General features: G+C 40.9%; 2 protein-coding genes across 3 annotated transcripts; both read left to right on the top strand.

Annotated features, from left to right (window-relative positions):
- Nucleotides 1–4,368: 4,368 nt before the first annotated feature.
- foxl2l (forkhead box L2-like) lies at nt 4,369–5,798 on the top strand. The gene has a single exon (XM_030055987.1). The coding sequence runs from the start codon at nt 4,433–4,435 to the stop codon at nt 5,288–5,290; it is 858 nt and encodes a 285-aa protein (XP_029911847.1). The 5' UTR covers nt 4,369–4,432; the 3' UTR covers nt 5,291–5,798.
- A 1,028-nt stretch (nt 5,799–6,826) lies between these two features.
- Nucleotides 6,827–19,184, top strand: tmem201 (transmembrane protein 201). Of its 2 annotated transcripts, none has more exons than XM_030055726.1 (11): nt 6,827–7,052; nt 7,562–7,682; nt 7,798–7,992; nt 8,102–8,281; nt 8,588–8,949; nt 9,071–9,271; nt 14,722–14,951; nt 16,166–16,228; nt 16,339–16,641; nt 16,802–16,943; nt 17,605–19,184. In XM_030055726.1, exons 1-11 carry the CDS (start codon nt 6,943–6,945, stop codon nt 17,741–17,743), a joined length of 2,046 nt encoding a protein of 681 aa, XP_029911586.1. In that variant the 5' UTR covers nt 6,827–6,942; the 3' UTR covers nt 17,744–19,184. The 2 variants fall into 2 exon arrangements, with proteins under 2 accessions (XP_029911586.1, XP_029911587.1); XM_030055727.1 differs by having other exon boundaries at nt 16,818–16,943.

Here is a 19,184-nt window from a genome sequence, read left to right on the forward strand (position 1 = left end):
GCTCCCATTTTTCTTTTATATCCAGCATCATGTTATATTTCATGGATATTTTCGATTCTGCTTGTCTGAGTTTGGTCTCTTAAGGTCCGTGATAGGCTAATTGGTATCTTTCCCACAGCCCAAGTCTTCCACCACTCCCAGGCAGTAGCAACATTATGACATTTTTGCCAGCTCTCTATTAGAAGTAAATAACCAGAGAGCACGAAGGACAAACTTTTGATCTGACAATCCTTTGATCTTAGAGATGTGATGTGCCTTAATTGGTGTGGGAATAGAGGAAAGCTGTACAGGCCGGGAGATTCAGATTCAGAAAACCACTGTATGCCATGTAAATGAAAAAAGACCTCTTTACACCATGCAGCAACTTTAACAGTAGTTGAAGGCTGAAGATGAGTAGCCATAAATGTATTCTGAAAAGCTTTGAACATCTAATGATGCAGTTATGCGGCTGACTGAAATCATTCTGAATCTAAATTCTGTGCATCGGCCGAAATCAAGAGCCGTGGCTTTCGAGTCAAGTCTCGAGAACCGTTTTTGTGATGTTTTGGACATGTCCTGGTCTCTGTTTTGACTTTCACTTCATGTCATTCTCTCATTCTCAAACATGAATCCTATGCTTTTATTTGTTGGATGTGCTGCAAGGGCATAGCACAGAAACCCTGCATTTAAATTTACTGCTTATCCTCAAGATCATGATATAAAGGAATGTGCCAGCATTTTAGGAAAAATACAAGATGTTTGATACCATTTTCACCTCTGTACATCTAGTGGTTCCTGTAAGTAGCATTTCCTGTTAGTTTAGCATGAAGACTTGAAGTCTATGGGAGTCGTTAGCCTAGCTACGGCAAAGTGAAAAAATAACCCTTACAACTCCAAAGCAGTCTTATTTACACAATGTGTCATGTGTATTTGAAATACATGTCTTGATTTTTTTTTTTTTTTTTTTTTTTTTTTTTTTTTTTTTGAAGAGAGTTGTTTTAGGAGAACATAGATGGTGGAACTGTGACAGCTGAACACACGTATCCTTCCGCATATTGCAGTGATCCATGCAACGCTGAAAGTACAGGTAGATGCGGCACAAATTAACTTCTCCAAAAATGGTATTCCAAGATGTGCGTTTTAAATACACATGACACACTGTGTAAATAAGACAGTTTCAGAGTTGCTATGACGTTTATTTTTTCACTTTGACAGAGCTAGACTAATGACCCCATAAACTTCCAGTCTTTATGCTAAGCTAACACAAAATGCCACCCACAAGAACCAAACCACTGGAAGTACAGAGGTGAAAATGGTATCAAACATCTGTCTCAGTCTGGGTCAATCAAAAGGGTATTTCCCCAAAATGTCAGAGTATTCCTTAAGGTATTGTTCTTCATCTTGACTGTGTTTGCTCAGGTCACAGTCTTCACTTGGTCTTAATTCTCTAGACCTCGACTTGAACTCGACTGCACCTGGTCTTGGAGTCATAACAGGATGAAATTATCAGGGTAAAAGTGCCAAAATCCTGAACTTCTTCTACCAGGTGAGATCACCAGCATAATGCCTGTTGTGTAAATGTGCTCTCAGACCTTGTAGGAAAATGTATTAATCTGAAAACTGAAAATAGCATATGATTTGTCAGTGAGTGCTTCAGTTTGCATGATCCACATCAAATTGTTTTGAATGAATGCGTGAAAGCATTGGCTTTCTTGTTGCATTACTTCTATTGTCCAAACCCACCATCCATCCTCTTTGTTTCTGGCAGTTTTGCTGCATTCTTCTTTGGTCTCAGATGGCTGAAACTGCACAGACTGTGTTTAGCCTGGCGCCTTGCTTCTCCTGTATGACATCAGGAGGTAAATCTAGCTTTCTTCAAGGAAAAAAAAAACAAGCACAGTGGACAGTCTGCTCACATTTTATTAATTTTATCATTGAATTAAAAGGGGGGAAATCAGAGAGGGAAATGGAATAGATGAGACACAGGACAGAAAGCTCTGGCATGGTTCAATCTTTGGCCGGTGGGGGAGCACACGTCGCTGCAGAGGAACAGAACCACTCCAGTATCTCTGAGCATACAAGCCTAACTTTCTAAAATTTCATGAATATGGCGTTTCTGAGAATGGCATCCAGAGATGGCAATAGATCATGTTGCATGTGGCCGTTGTTTACTCAATTTCTACCATGATTAGGTTCATGAGACAGACTGTAGAATAATGTAAAGGTCACAGCTCAGAGTGGCCTGAATATTTTCTGGCCTGCTTTATTGTTAATAAATTTATCTTAATTAAATGATCATATATTAAAGGGTATTATTACTTAACTTTAGAATCCCTGCTGTTTTCTTTAAGATCTTAGGCAATCTAATCAACGTTAACATGACTATTTTTTTCTCTGAAACAAGAGCAAAGACTTTAGTCTGTGTCATCGAGTGCAACCTTCTATAATATATGGACTAAAATACTATTTGAACTTTATTAAATCAAGTTTAAAAGCAAATAAGGTTGATAGAGTCATCCATACCCATTGCCTTCATTTAATTCAGTATGCGGCAATACATCAAATATAGCATGACAGGTTATGGGGTCAAGATGCTCTTTTTTTCTCCTGTAAAAAATAAAATCCTATTCTCTATTGTTCCCCTTTATTAACGCCCTCATCAAAATGGACATCCAAAAATTCCCTTTAGTCTAATCCTTGTCAAAGCCATAGTTGCTTTTCCAGTGCTTGCTCACTTTTTGAGATCTGTTTCCCTATCAGTTGAGGGGAGACAGACTGTCTGCAGAGAGCAGGTGATCATTATCTGCCAGCCTGAGCAGACAGACAGGCCTGCTGTTCATGCCTCACTGTATGTGGGTGGCATGCCGGGCTCTGATACCTGCGCCCTTAAGCCTCAGTGCTTCTCTGCCCTGAAGCAAACTGTACGCTGAAAATACCCAAATATCATGTGCCTTTCAGCTGATAGCAGCAATGTGAAAGGGAGCAGCCTCCAATCACCATTATTGATGGATAGATTTCCATCCATTCATCTTATATGGAGCGTCAACACTGTCAGAACAGAAGGAGAAAACTAACAGTGTTAATTCATAGAAAATAGAAGAAATAGACAAAATGGTGTAAATGAAATGAGAATGTGCCATGTAGCTACACTTTTTTTGTAATCCTTTGATGAGACAATACTGCTGTTTGTGTTTGCTTAGGAGATCAAACAGCAGCACCTTTTCATGTCATGTTCTGTTCATGTTTTCATGACCCCGACATGAAGAGATTTCAACCTATATGGACCCCGATATAAAGAGATTTTGGGTTGTCTGTTAAGTATTAAATTGCTTACATGTTTACATGTTGCATCATAACAGTTTCCAGTGAATTAAATCATGGAATAAAACTATTCCTCATGTTGTTGAGGAGCCTATTGAAACCCCTCGAGTGTCCCTGGGGGTCCGCGGACCTCACTTTTGGAAACCAAGACTCACCTTTTTGTCAAAATGGATGGACATCTTACAGAGATGGACACTGGACGGCTCAGCTGATCAGATCAACAGATTAGTGTGAAGCTGTAAAATGAAAAAAAAAAAAAAAAAAAGATAGATATGATCCAATGCATAAATTTAAGTGTGGGTGTAAACTGAGAGAGAAAAAGTGGTGGATTGTTGTGTGTGAGCTGTGTGAGAGCTGTGTGTGTGTGTATTTGCTGATTTGTTTAAAGCAGAGGTAAATGAAAGAAACAAAAAAAAGTTAACTGGAGAAAAATAGACTATGTTACATGCACAATTTCACTACAACACAAAATATGATGCATTGTGAGAGCTGACTGGCAAACAGTATATAGAGCTCCAAAAATACTAATTAAAGGTTAATGCCATGGTAATTTAATTACTGACTATTTTGAGTTAACACAAGATTTAACTGCTGATTCTCTTTTACTTAACATTTTGAATTTATTTATTATTATTATTATTATTATTTTTTTTTTTATCGAGGTACACTTTTTCCTTGAGTGAGGCTTATCAGCACTTTTTACACCACTGGCTACAACCATCATGGTGCGTGAACAATGTGAAACAGACTTAAAGTGGGCCACCTGTTGCTGTCCATGTAGGCTATACAAAATTATAATCTCCACTTCAAATACAGAGCACGTGAAGAAATCCGGCACCAAGTGTTTGATCACTCCGGTTTTACATTGGAAATATTTTTATGCGCTTGGTGAAGACGTGGCTTGTTGTGTCTGACCCCGTTTCAACTTCAACAGGCTGTTCATTGATCACTGAAAATATCATTAACAGCGTGAGAAAGCCGATAAGATGAAAGCATATGCGCCGACTACTGTGCTGTGTAGCTACCTGTGGGAGGGTTTACCCAGCTGCTGTGTGCACCTGTGAAATGCTACCTTACTTATAGGACCACACTGCATTTTCCCTCCTGACCAGGACCGGGTGATACATGAGAGATGGATGCGGCGGCGGACGAGAAATCCCCCGCTGTCGAGCAAGTGCAACTTCTGGACATCAGCTCCAACTCCAGCTCCAGCACCGACCCGACCCCGGCGGAGCCCCAGGACGCGGGGGGCACCGAGAAACCCCCGTACTCCTACGTGGCTCTCATTGCCATGGCCATCAGGGACAGCTACGACAAGCGGCAAACGCTAAGCGGAATATATGATTACATTACCTCGAAGTTTCCATTCTACGAGAGGAACAAAAAGGGGTGGCAGAACAGCATACGCCACAACCTGAGCCTCAACGAGTGTTTCGTGAAGATCCCAAGAGAGAGCAGAGGGGACCGAAAAGGGAATTATTGGATCCTTGACCCGGCGTATGAGGATATGTTTGAGAAGGGTAATTACCGGCGGAGGAGGAGGGTGAACAGGCTGTACCGACACCCGAGCGTGCCTTACCTGCCCGGGAGCGCCATGGACTATCCCGGGCCGCTCTACCTCCAGGAAAAACATCTGTACATGCAGCCGTACGCCAGCAGCGCCTGGACGCTGTGCCAGCCGAGCTCACCCCAGTCGACCGGCTACCCTTCATCGCAAGTCATCAGCGGACACACCCGCTCCGTCTCCCCGAGCGGGTACACCCCGGCCCCGGTGAGCACCTACTGCCCTGCCCCCGCCTCCCACTTCCACCCTGCGTACGGGGCTTACCACCGGCACCCGTCCGTCCTGGTGCCCCAGAACGGCTGCCCCTACGGCGGCGTGACCCAGCCCATCAGCCCCGACGGAGGCACCGTCTCCATGGCCAGCTACTCCCAGTTCACCTATGCAAGACACCCGGAGCCGCCTGTCGTCCCCTCGTACGATCAGTAGGCTTTAGCCTGTGAGCTGCCATCCGGACAGCCAGAAATTTACAGACTCAAAGTTCATCTGTTGCACATTTCAGTGTGGCTGTCATGCGTTTGTCAGGTAAAAACTGATGTTAAAATGTGACTTATGGCGGGTGTGTTCATTTGGAGTTGGCCTGACTGTTGCTGATACTGGTTCAAAAGCCAAGGATTTTTTTTTTTTTTTTTTTTCAATAGGTCATACAAGTTTTAGTTGAGAAAAATGGCACCTTTAAGTGCAACTGTGCAGGGAGACTGCTGAATTAAGTTTCAGAATAACTTACTGTAACCTGGGCTGCTTTATTTTCTTCTGTTGGAAATCTACTTTATGGGCCCACTTTTAGGCCTGCCACCAGAACAGGATCAAGGTGTCTTTTTTTTTTTTTTTTTTTGTAATAGACACGTTATACTTGCAGATGCATGTGTGACCATGTTATTTATTTTCGTTATTTTGTTTAATCAAATTGTTCCTCAGAGTTTTCCCACTTGTCAGGCACTCTGATCAGTTTATTCGATTATGGACGTTTCCTTGATGTACAACATTTAAAAAAAAATAATAAAATGTTATTTTTGCATCAGATAGACCCCTTCATTATTTTTCACATTCCTCATTGTTAAAAACATCTTGATTTCACCACAGACCTTTTCCACCACTCCCTGTAGTCTCTTATCAATACATATTCGTTTTGTATAGGCTTCTGGCCTCTTGGCTACTTAAGTAGATTTTATAAATTATTTATTTATTTATTTATTGGAAATAACATTACTTGTATGTTGCTACGTTAGGCCGTACTTTATATCTGTTTGGATCATTACAATACCCAAACTACTGCTGCTTTTTATTATTAGTTTTGTCGAATTTATTAATAATCGATCTGATTTCCAAAAATGACCTATCATGTTAGCTGCTTTAAGACGAATGACGACCTAACAGCACTGCTGGCCTGTTACAGCCCTAACCCTGTTAACAATCAGCCCTTTTTTATTATTTTTGCAGAAATTTTGATAAGAGCAGAAATCTGACGCACCTCAAAAGGTCAGTAATTACCGCCTATAAATGTCTCAGCTGATAAGCATTATTGACATCATAGCCCACCTGCGATTTCAAAGATTAAATTCCGAAATTTCAAGACTATGGGGCATTGATGCATATTTTCTTCTCAGGTCATTATGTTGTGCAAGTCTGGTGTTTATAAACAGATTTGGCACAGTTCGTGGAAGTGCCCAGCTTTGAGCGGCTCAGTTTGACCCATGAGGGAAAACTGGAGGAAGGAGCTGTCCTTCCTGCATTCCAACACTGCACCTACATCCTTTCCTGTTCCCTAGTTTGCGTGTTAAAGAAATACATTAAACTACATATGGCGTATTCTAACTTGCATGACGTTTAAGTCTCACAGTATGTACAATAGATGACTAAAACAGCCAAGATTTATGTACTAAGTCGCTCATTTCATGGCATAAGGGTTTTGTCAAACATAGCGGAACGCGTCCTTATGCGCTACGACTTTCCGTTTCCGGTGCATGGGCGTGAACAAAGGCTTCTACTTACGGCGTGCGCGCCTTGTTTTTTCGGCTATCAAGGAACACTACAAAACTCATGCTTTGCTAGCTGGCTTGTCACGCAGTTTGTTGGTGGGAATGGAAACCTTTAACCAGCTTTTGTCGGAGTATCCCGAGTTAATGTATGGAGGAGTCGGGGCGACGGCGTTTGTGGCCGGCGGAGCGCTTATTTACAGAATCGCCACCAGGTAACGTGAAGCGGCTAGCTGCAGCCGCGCATGGCTCCGCTGCTCCTGCCAGCTGGAATGTGCTGGTTTGTCATTTCGGCTCCAGGTTGACGGTATTTTATCTCACAGGTTGCCTAGTAGTCGTTTAAAATGTACATTTCCGTCTTAAAAACGACGTTGCAGTCAAATGTTGTTTATATAGGCTAATGTGTTTAATTCCAGCAGCGCAGTTTTGCATAATGGAGAAGTTATTAGCCCGGAGCGCTAAACCTGCCAGTTAATGTTAGTCCTGCAGACGGTGTCAAGGTGTTTTACCACCATCTGCTGAAATATACCTAGTTTTTAAGTTACATCTAGTTAGAAAGCAGTATCAAAACATTTTAAACAAGCCAGATTTGTGCATCAGTACATTTTAAGGTAAGGTGACCTGAAGAGTCAGAGCCACATCTCAATGTAAGTTAATCAGCTTTTATTTAGTGTAACAATGTCATGATTGGATCACCCCTCTTTTGTTTTCTTTTTTCCAACAGAAAGAAGCCCACTCATGCAAATGTGAACTGCTGGTTCTGTAACCAGAATACAGTGGTGCCCTATGGGAACAGGAACTGCTGGGACTGTCCCAACTGTGAACAGTACAACGGATTTCAGGAGGTGCATTCATGAACAAGTGCATGGCAAATGTTCATTCTCATCTTCATTAATTACTAGCTTTACCATGTAATGTTATGGGTTTCATTTTCTTCCCTCTGTTGATCTATCTTTGCAGAATGGGGATTACAACAAACCCATCCCAGCTCAGTACATGGAGCATCTGAACCATGGAGTGTCCGCCAGCCTTCCCTCATCGGAGACGCCCAAGACGCTGCAGTGGGTCAACTGTCAGATGCTGCTGTGCAGGAAGTGCAATACCAACCAGTCTGCCAAGATCAAACAGTTGGCCTCATTCATCCCGAGGGACGATGTGTGTATTTTGCTCTTCTCCTTTAATTGTGACGTGCAATGCCTCAAGCACATTAGAACATGTTGAAAGCGAATGAATATGCATTGTTGTTTGCCATCTTTGATTGTAGGAGAACTACGATGAGGAAATTGAGGCTTACAAGCACCACCTCGAGCAGACCTACAAGTTATGCCGGCCGTGTCAGACAGCGGTGGAGTATTACATCAAGCACCAAAACCGCCAGCTTCGCACGGTGCTCTTAAACCACCAGCTTCGACGCAGCAGAGAATCAGACAAGCCCTTCATAAAGGTTAGTGCATACCAAAGTCCCAAATTATGTAAATGTGTAAAAAAACAAAAACAAACCAACAAAAAAAAACCAGCATATTCACATCTTAATCTGTCATTTAAAACTACCAGGGTTTTATTATATGGAAATTTGCACTTTGTATTGTAATGTGGGGTGGTTTTTGGATAGTCTGTAAACTTGTAGCACTAGGTTGGATGTCGAGTTTTGAAATATGTCACTGCAAGCGTGTGCTCAGTTTGCTCTTGTCTACCACGGAATGCTGTAGAAATGTCAGAAACCCCACTGAAACATGTTCTCTTCCCACAGAGCTACTCCATGACGACTCCCTTGGGAGTCATAGTGTTGCGGCTGCTGGCCTTTCTGACATGTGCTTTCCTGGTTGCTGCAGCTGTCTGTGGATCAGCAGACCAGCCTGCTTCACCGAGTGACCCACAAGCATTAAGCGGAGGGGTCGTTCCTCCTAAACCAAAACCCTACAATGAGTCCACTCCTCACAACAGTAGCAGTGGAGCGGCACATGTTTGGCAGGATCTAGTGGAGCTGCTGCCAGATAAGGCCATAGAAAATGCCAAGCTGGTGTGGCAGTATGGAAAGAGCAACCAGATGGCTGTTGTTTCTCTTGGCTTGTTGACTTGTGTCACTGCTATCTTCCTTGCAGGGCCAGTCAGGTAAGCAATCTTCCTTCTTTTTGCTTCAGTGAAAGGAGTCCTGAACAAGATTAAATCAAAAATAAACTATGCAGGCACCAGTTTTTCTTCTTTAAAAAAACACCCTGTTTCTTTATTTCAGGCTGAGGAGAATTGATGCTGTGTCCTCTGTGCTGTGGTTCCTGGTCCTGTGCCTCCACCTGGCTGAGAGCTACTGGACTGGTGTGGCAGGATGGCTGGACACGGCGAAGCTCAGCACCACCTGCCTCTGTTCCCTGGTCAGCTTCGCCTCTGCTGTGGCTACTCGCAAAAACCTGGGCCTGCGGAGAGCCAGATGTCGAAGGTCAGAATATGAACAGTAATGTTTAAATGTGCTTTAAGACCGGGAGCGAGAGTTCAGTTCCAACGAGGAATCAGTTCCAACGTTTCTAAAACTGGGTGGATCAAAACACATTAGCAATTGTCCGTATCAGTCCCTTACTAGTTTTTTTTTTTTTAATAGAGCAAACTGCACAAGTTTTAATTCAGCGTGAAATTGTCTCTGTCTCAGTTGTGCCCTTGTCTGCTGTGTGTGTGAGTGAGTGTGAGGTTGTGATATGATGAGCATGGCAAACATACACGAGATCAGAAAGTGTGTCCACACTTGGGTGAGAACAACAAACTCGATTCGCTGTACCTGCTTGATTTGCACAGCAGAAGCCGCAGCTCATCTTTGTGTTGCAGAGATCTCAGCATACCGTCTCTGCTCCCCATCAGCTCACCATGACATGACAACCTCGCTTTCACACACATTCAGTGTGCAGGTGTTTGATGTGTGTACAGTTTTGAGACTGCAGTCAGTTTACAGTTAAAGGTGTTATGAGCAACACAATAAGACCATATGATATGAACAGCTCTTTTTTTTTGTTATTTTAATAAGTGATTTTTAATTTTCATTCATTTCCATTACGGTGTTGATATATCTAAAGTGTCCATATATAAAGGTAATCTATATTAGAGGAGCTCATAATGTAGCTGGTACATAATCTGATCATAAAGTAGGAATTATTAAGAAATCAACTTGTCAATTCAATCCTCAACCCTACTGAAGACCCACTTGAACACTACAAAGTGGATTTTGTCTGTTATTCCATGATGTCTTTCAAATTCATGCTGTTCATTCATTTAATTTCCGTCACTAATACTTTATTAACTATAACACATAATTATGCAGTTATTAATCTTATCTTTTTAACTGACAGCAGTTGATTATTAGAGTGAAGTTAGAACACTATGAAAGATATTATACTGTTTTCAAAAGAATTTCTAACACTCAGTTACTTTAATACTTGAGATAATAAGTGCACAGAACTAGATTGTTCAAATACATATTCCTGTAAACCTATGCATTTATTTACTGACATTCGTATATTGTGTAGTAACTCGTTGCATGAAATACTAATTTAGAGAGGCATTGCAGGCCCTACCAAAGTATGATGTGTCTGTTTAATAATTACATTCCTCTTTTAGTGTTTCACTACACTGAAAAATTCAGAGCAAATTAAGTTCCTTAGAGATTACAGTTTGCAACACATATGGCAGCATCTGTAAAGAATACAGTGACACTGATATTGAAGCCCCTGCTGTGAGTTACTCCAGTGGCATTATTTGGTTGTTTGTAGTGAAGCAGCCGCCATTAAAGGTTTTGTCGTCCTCGCTAAAATTCTTACTGAACAGTTTGTACAAAGGCAGTACTGAGTGCCGGTGTTAGTTTATAGTGACATGAATGTTAATGAATCAAGTATTTTGAACACTGAGAGACATGATTGTCATAGAGACTCCAGTGCATTAAGAAAGAAAATACTAGTTCATCAGTAGATTTTTTTCTATTCTAATGAAACTTGAAAATCCTGTACTAGTTCATAGTTATTGTTAGACCATTTGTCCTTTCATTTCTATTTGAATTACGCCGGCCTTCCTCCATAAAATGATGTCACCTCCGGCCTCTGTTATAGGAGGATAATCCCTCCAAAATATTTTGTATGGTATGCTTTTTTTCCCCCACATTTTTATTATCTTTTGCCCTGCTCGGTGGTAGCAGATACTGACACGTTGTGCCTCTGCATGAAGAACAGGCAGGTACTTGACTTGCCTCTAAATTTGTTTGAGGTACAGTAGAACTATCGTTTCAAGTAGTACTGTCACGTAATTATTTATCCGTCTTTGACCATGCAAACATTTTGAAGGGTCATCCACAATCAGTATGTTCGCCTTGTTTTTGCCCAAATGAAGTTTTGGAATCCGTCATCACGCGAGGAAGCGGCAAATCTAAACTTAAGAGACGAAAAACAGAACAGCAGCAAGTGAGCCGACATTGGAGGTCTCTTAATAAGATCTAATTTAAAAACACTAGCAAGCTGTTTTTTAAGAATAAATATAACATGGTGCTATTCATTTTCTAGGTATAGCTACTGTACAGAGTGCATCCTGTGCTGTTTTTTAGTGGAAAAAAGTTTACACTGAACCTCTGCACTCATCAAGAGGAAGTAGTTTGATGTGCCGTGACATTTTTTTTACATTTTCAATTTAGATGAAATTTAGAAATTTATGCCAGCTTAAAGTTTAAAGATGCTGCGCTGGCAGTTGGAGCTGGAAATCATATTTCTGTAGCACAACCCCTGTTGATTCACTTGGTACTTTTTTCCATAATATTGAACTTGCCTTTACAATGTAACGTGTAGTTGTATTAAACACAATAAGTGCATGTATTACCCTACATGTAGCCCTTTTTATTTGTGTTAGCTGTTTTGTTTCATGTAGACTAGATGGAGTTTGTTGGGGTGGAGAGGATCGGCTGTACTCACTTGACAATAATGCCATAGGAAAGGGGAAATTATCTTTTTTTTTAATACTTAACTATGAGAGTTGTAGAGGGTCTAGATTGTACTTGATGGTAGGGTATAGTAAATAAGTTTTTGCATGCTGTGTTGTCCTGTAGATGGATTTCTGTTTTCAAGCCACTGTCTCTGAAGTTTCCTCAAAGCTTTAAATTTAGCATTTTTGCAACAAAATTTCTGCCATAGAGTAGATATAAAAGTACGGTTTGTTGGTTTTTTTAAGAAAGTACTGGCTCTGGGTGTTTGTTGTCTCCAAAACTTTGACACTTTACTATTCATCCACTGACATTTTCCAACTTAAAGTACTGGTGAAAGGTTAATTAAGTGCCACTGCACAGCGAAATGGTGTGCTGTGGTGACTCAGAGGCACTAAATGTTTTAATGTCATTTCAGTGAATGAGATATAAACGGCATTTTAAGATCCTGACAAAGATAATTAATCTGCTAGAGTATACTCTTTATGTGTAATAAATCACAGTATGTGTTTTTTTTCCTTGACACTCGATGCTGAATGGTTTTGGTTTGCTGTTGATCCTCTGCGTGCACATTTCTTATGCTCTGTTGATACCTACATAAAGCCTAGTCCAAATATGTTGCCAGTCCTGTTTTGGTCTTTGAATAATTTAGAGTATTCCTGATAAGAGTATGATCATGGTCGAACGTTAGCTTGTATCAGGCATTCAGATTTAGAGCACTGCAGTCAAAGTGTAAGATGCCAAATGCAACTGGAGCATAAAAAATGGCCACAAATATTTTTCTTTGTGGTGTATTAACAAGGGAGTGATAGCTTTAGTACTACCTTTTTTTTCTTTCTTTTTTTATTAATATGGTGAATGTAAGTTATTTTCCTGCGCTGTGTTACTTATGGATATATGTAGCTAAAAATGTGATTGTAGCTGTGAGTTTGTGACTGTTAATGTACTTTTTCCTGCCATATCTAAACTTTTTAGCAATGTGTGTGTTGCAGAAACACTAAGGACTCAGTACCTTGAAGGAAGCCTGAACTGTGTGATGTGTTTCGTAGCTCTAAAGATTACCATGCCAAATCTCGGTTATTTATACACAGTGTAAGCAAGGCTTGGGGATTTCAGCCTATAGTATAAGCTAATCAGATGTGTTAAAATATATTGCCTATCATGTATTTGCATTATGTAAAGCCGTCTCATCAGAGATGGCATTCCGTCCTTGTTAAACGGCATTTCAGCATTTAAATGAAACACTTGTGGGTACTGCATCTTGATTGCCACTCTGTTGAAGAATTCATATATGTTGTTCCTCTGGTCCAATGACGGTCCCATCAGTATTTTTAACTGGCTCCCAAAGCTAAAAACAGTATAGAGCAGACACTCGGAGCCAGATATTGTTCCATGGGCAGTGAACGCAACACTGACTGTGAGGGTTTACATCCAAATGCGTATTATTTACTGTGAGTTTCCAAGTTTGGACATGCACTACATGCACAAAATAATCTGGGAAAAGTCAAGAGACTTTTCTGATTCCTTATGGATCAGTACATTAAGAGTTACCTGAAATTCAGTTCAGATAATTGAATGTGTACTGAACTCAAAATTACAGATTAAACTGTCATGGGAGTGAGAGATAGGAATAACATATTTGAATGCTGCAATTAAGTGTTACCCGGTTTTAATAATTAAGCTGCACTTGAAGTACATTTTTGAGTATCCTGTAGGACTGATTGCTGTACATGGAATGTAATAAACAACTTGGTGAAAGATATCTTCTCTGTTTGTTTGATGTTCGTCAAAACAAAGATGCCCTTTTGCTCTGTCGTGTTTTATTTCCTACTTATAAACCAGTAGATTCCAGCTTAAATTTTAGTTTCCCCTTTTGAAATAATGCTGCAGCGCTTTATAGTTTCACATCTGGGAAAGAGATTTCTGTTTCACGTAGGCAAGGGTCTACAGCAAACGCTTTGTCAAACGATAAAGCCCGCTTGCCAACAAAGACAAACTGCTTTGATGCAATCTGTGTATGAGACACTGAATGATTTGGACAGTGTTGCTGAGCAGCATTTCTCAGTGAGATCTGTGTGTGTGCGTGTGTGTGCGCATGTGTGCATGTGTAGGCACCGTCATCTTTCGCACACACAGCAGCTGCGGCGGCCTGTCAGTGGCTGCCTTTTTCCTTTATCACAGGCTGGTGTGTTTAACACTGTGCTCACCAGCCGAGGGGCTTGGCTTAGTTCTGCGACTGTCACATGGATATTAGAGCCGAGCAGAAAGATTATGCACTAATTTGACTGGTGAGGCGTCTTGCATAAGTCAAGGCAGTGGTCACTTTCTTAGTTTATGTTGTGAGAAGGATTCATTAGTTTATCGTTAAATCAGGAAGATATCTGCCAGTTTTGTAAATATCGGACACCAGTGTGTTTATGTCTTAATCTCCAATATGAAAGAGGTTGTCCTGATGGTCCAGCTGTGTTTTTTTTTTTTTTTTTTAAGATATTGTTTGACAGTATCCCATCTTGTTTTGGATTTCTCTTTTTTTCTCCTTTGGTTAATGAAAATATTTCATTAAAAAGAGACACACAGTTTTTTTGCTTAGTAATTTTCAGATTTAAAGGTGTTGAATGGCAGCACAAAATATCTGCTTGGCAGCTTAGGTTGAAAATATCTGAATCTTCAACAAAACAAACTCAACCCAACTGTAATGTCCAGGATGCTGCATGTCAAGTTCAGTGTGCAGCAGAAATCCCTGACATTTTTTTCCCCACATATTGCAAATAAAATGTTTTTCTAAAGTATAAAAGCAGTATGAATGGCAGTGGCATTTTTCCTGTTGTCTAGTAATGACAGTACTTTTGGCTGTCTAATACAGTAATACATTATTGTACTACTTATTAAATAGCCTTACATGATGTCAGGTAGTAGCCAGTTTCGTTGCTCTTGTGTTGCAGGTACCTTGCGGGCGGCTCGGTGGCGCCCCCCTTCAGTGGCCAGCCGCCTTTGCTCTCACCCATCTACCCCAGCTTGGAGGACTCGTTCATTCCTACTCCGCCCCCCAACCTCTCCAAGCTCATCAACCGGCAGCAGAGCCCCCGGGAGCGCAAGGCCTCCCCCTCCTCTCTCCCCGGGCGCCTCAACAGGGCCCTCTGCCTCGGCACCATCCCCTCGCTCACCAGGACAGGTGAGATGGCTGTCACCGTGTCAGTGTGTGCACATTCACACCAGGGCGTCTGCACCTACTGAAAGTCTTAAAATGTCTTATATTGCCTTGGCCTTGAAAGTTATTAGATAGTGTTAAATTTGAATTATTGAGGTCTTCATTTCAATGTAAACATTTTATCTACCTTCATGTATCTGTTTATGTCAAAATGAGTCCACTTCACCTGCACTAGACCAAATGTGTAGTGCTTACCTTGATGTGTACTTGTTATGCTTATCTGAATATGAAAAAGAGGATTTCTTTTTAAAAAAAGGACTTAAATTTCTTTAAAATTTGTCTGAAAAGGTATTAACAAGTATGCAATTTCATTCTCTGACACCTGTAGACACAAAACTGTGTCCCATTTCTGAAATGCAGCCTTTAAAACCAGGAAACAACAACACTTTTGGATAGATAGATATACTTTATTGAGCCTAAACTGGGAAATTCTGTGTTACAGCAGCAGATTACCCAATAAGGATATTAGATAGCGACAATTCCAGATGATATTTTGTCTCATCCTGATATCAAGATATCACCCAGCCCTACTTTCTTGATGCTGCTGTGATCACCTGGCCTCTAGCTGCTCAGACATGTTTGATTTCCAGTCCTTTTTCGGCTTGTCTTTTTCCAAAGAAAGGTAATTTGATGCTGTTAACAGACCACAACTTGTTAGCTGTTCGTCACTCACGGTCGCCACTGGTTAGTGCTTTACTTGAATGTGCCACTGTTTCTGAAGATAAGAAACACACACTTTGTTGCCAGAAAGGATATGATCTGAGTATCAGTGTGTCTGAACATGCAGGTTGTTTTTTATGTGCTGGATATTGGCAAGGATCTTGGAGTGCAGCTTCTATCATGTTACATTGCAAATACTGACTGAAAATGTCTAACTAAAGCCTAAAATAAAACGTACCCCATAACATGTAGATTAATCAAATGTGCAACATATTTAATCAGGTGTCAAACTGACTCAGAGCACTTTAATTCAAAGTTTAGTGTATTCTGACACAAAATGAGGGAAAAGCCTTCAATTAAAATGTAAATGTCATGACATTGTATGAAACTGAAGTTCATAAATGATACACACTGATACTATTGCCTAGATAATCAAGTCTGTGTATGCTTTGTGGATTTTGGTAAATGGCCCGATTTATCATAATTAATAATTATGTATTCCATGTTTTTTTTCCCAGATTCTGGCTATCTGTTTAGTGGAAGCAGACCTCCATCACAATACAAAGACTCTCCACCCTCAGGTATTAAACACCAAGTAATGCTATGACCCCCACTTAACCTTGTGATTTTTTTTTTTTTTTGAAAATTTCCAGTGCATTTGCTTGAGCTTTCTTGCTCTGTTTTGGCACAGACTATTTTTCTCTGATATCCGGGAGCCGGCCCTCGTCCCCAGGCCCCTCCCCGACTCCCTCGGTCGCCGGTTCGGTTACGTCCAGTTCCAGCTCTGCTGTACACCGCCGCCCCCTGATCAGCCCTGCCCGCCTCAACATCAGCGGACGGAAACTCCGACTCTTCTCGCCCGTGGCAGAGCCCATGCCTGCGCCCATGCCCAGGTCCCCTCCTGTATCCCCTTCCCACTTCTCTGCAGAGCCGGCTCCTTCTCTTTATAGCGGCCGCTTTTCCCCAGACATCTCACCTTTCCAAAGCCAAAATGGTAAACAGCAGGGCTTATATTGTTCAAACTGAACCCGAACACATCAAATTTGAGAGCATTGTTAATGTGATAAGTTACAACACTGGTGCAAAAGTCACTTGAGAGAATGATTTAATGTGCAGAGTTTGAAATTTAAATGGTTGAATCTTTGCTGATCCAGTTGCCTTGTGCTGCAGACCTGAGTTCCTTGTTGAGGGAGGGCAGTGTGATCGAGGAGGAGAAGCGAGGCAGCTCCTCAGAGAGCTCAGCGTGCCTGGTGGACACCACCACACAGGGACCAGAGAGCGCTTCTCCATCAAAAGGTGAGCTGAGCAATTTGATGTATCTGACCAAAGTCGCTGTACATTTTATTGTTCAGTCGTTTGTTTAACAGGGTGTCAGAAAATGTGTTAAACTGAGTGATCTCAATGCAAGGCTTTTAAAATAAAGCTGAGATCAAGGTTGATGTACAGCTTTCAAAGTTTGTAAAAAGTGATTGGCTGGCATTGGCTTATTTGAGTGATAATCACTTTATTGTTTGCCGATTATAGCCATCATGAAAGTAAACCATATGGCAGAACAGTTGGATTGGATTATGCAGGTGGACCTAATAAAGTGGCCACTGAGTATAAGTACATAATAGCCCCTGTTCCACAGTAGGGCTAGCCTGGCCTTGGTCATTATTCATACCTCTTTATTTCTCTGAAAAGAAAAATAACTTCACTCTGCTATTGTTTTTTTCCCTCTGTCGATGTTTGTTAAGCTAGAATATGGTGTCATAAAATTAAAAACCAGTGCCACCAACCTTGTGTTGTAGATATGTGTAGTCGGTCCTGTTAAGACCTGCTGTGGAAAAAAGGCACATGTGAGAACTTGAGAAAATGCCACATAAAGCAGCGTCTTGACACTGCAAAAGACAAATGAGCATGTACTGATGATACTTGTATTAAATGTTATTGACAGTATTTTCTTTTATGTTTCCAGGTTTTGTGAAGCGGTTTATCTGGCCAGGACTTTTATTAGTAAGCCTGAGTGCAAACTTGTTCTTCGCCTCGCTCTACATGTACCGCAACTGGAGATGAACACAGAGCGAGTGGGTCGACTTCAGGCCGCTCAGAGCTGATGGTGCTTCAGCACAGCCGGAGGACGTCTCTTCACCTCTCTGGCAGAACCTGTTACTGTTTGTAACACTAACGCCACCAGTCTACGCTGCATCTCCCTTTGTGATTGGAGTTATGAGAAAATCTTGCGGTGAAATCTAAATTTGTGCCGTTAAATTTGTGATTGTTGATGGCTTAAAAATACTTAGGCTTTTCTGTAAAATGTAGTCCCGCCTCGTTTTCGTCATACAGTCGTTTGTCACTGCAAACTCCAAATGTTCGACTCCTCTTACTTGAACACAGACGCATGCGTGATTAATTTGAAAAGCTCTTCGCACTAGTGGCTTGATGGCTTTTTTTGTTTTTTTTTTATTTAACCATGCTGTGAAATGTGCAATAAACATGTACTGTTCAGCCAATGCTGCTTTGACACACAAGTTGATGTCTTATCTACCTATATTGATGGTGATGTGCATTACCTCTTTAAACTGAATACGTTTTCATGTTGTCAGCAAGAGCTACAATTCAAAATAACAAGCAGCAAGTTTAATTTGTGGCCTATCGGAGTCACAATTATGCATCTTTGAAAATTGTACTTGATTTCAACTTGGATTTTCACAGTTTCACAGCCCGAGAATGTGCCGTTGTCTTTGTCCTGTCACATGGGAGGGAATGTCATGCCAAACTCCATGCCACAGTTTGCCAATTCAGTCTTTCCTTTCTTATTGACTAACAGACACACAACAACAATCACAGGAGATGCCATTTTTTTTTGGTGTAACTATTTTTTGTAAACATTGACTGGTGGTGTCCTGTCTTATTTATCTTATCTTGAGTCAGGCATTTTGTCACAGTCATCCATGATGACAGGATTGGTCATTGACCAATCCGTGTTGTTTTGTGTAATCTAATGTATTTGTCTTCATTAGAGAGGCTGTTTTTGTGGAGATTGTAAGGGTCAACTGTCCTAAAAAAGGATAGGTGCAATAACAGAATATTACTTAATGTTGTTATTCTTAGAAAATAAATTCCTGGTGCGAGTCACTGTTCTTGTCCACTGTTGTGCGTATTTGCATAGGAAAAGCAGAGCTAACTGTCCTGTATGTGTTATAACTGGTTGAGAATGCACATATTACAGCAGAGTTTCTGTGCTTTTGATACGAGGAAATGCATTATTTATGTACAATTTGTATAATTTGAAGGAAGGGTCATCTACTGAATGACTTTGCACTTGATTCTGGGAGTGGAGTTACTGGAAAATGTGGCTGTTCCATTTCTTCTATCAGAAATGGTTGTATATGGACTGTGTGTGTGCATGCACTGAACACATGGTTTCTAAGAAGTTGTATATTCTTGGATATGTGTATAATGTGTATATAAACAGTGGAACAGTGAAACATGGTTTCACGTACAAGCAAACAATACGGTTTTTGCGTTTGTTTTTAGATGAAATGTATTTTTGAA

The sequence above is a fragment of the Myripristis murdjan genome, chromosome 7, assembly GCF_902150065.1.
Source record: "Myripristis murdjan chromosome 7, fMyrMur1.1, whole genome shotgun sequence".
NCBI lineage: Eukaryota > Metazoa > Chordata > Actinopteri > Holocentriformes > Holocentridae > Myripristis > Myripristis murdjan.

Bases quoted from the DNA above. Each gene is read 5' to 3' on its own strand.
- foxl2l (XM_030055987.1), top strand. From the start codon at position 4,433: ATGGATGCGGCGGCGGACGAGAAATCCCCCGCTGTCGAGCAAGTGCAA.
- tmem201 (XM_030055726.1), top strand. From the start codon at position 6,943: ATGGAAACCTTTAACCAGCTTTTGTCGGAGTATCCCGAGTTAATGTAT. The intron at 7,053-7,561 runs GTAACGTGAAGC...TTTTTCCAACAG, and splicing joins ATTTACAGAATCGCCACCAG to AAAGAAGCCCACTCATGCAA. The intron at 9,272-14,721 runs GTCAGAATATGA...CTTGTGTTGCAG, and splicing joins CGGAGAGCCAGATGTCGAAG to GTACCTTGCGGGCGGCTCGG.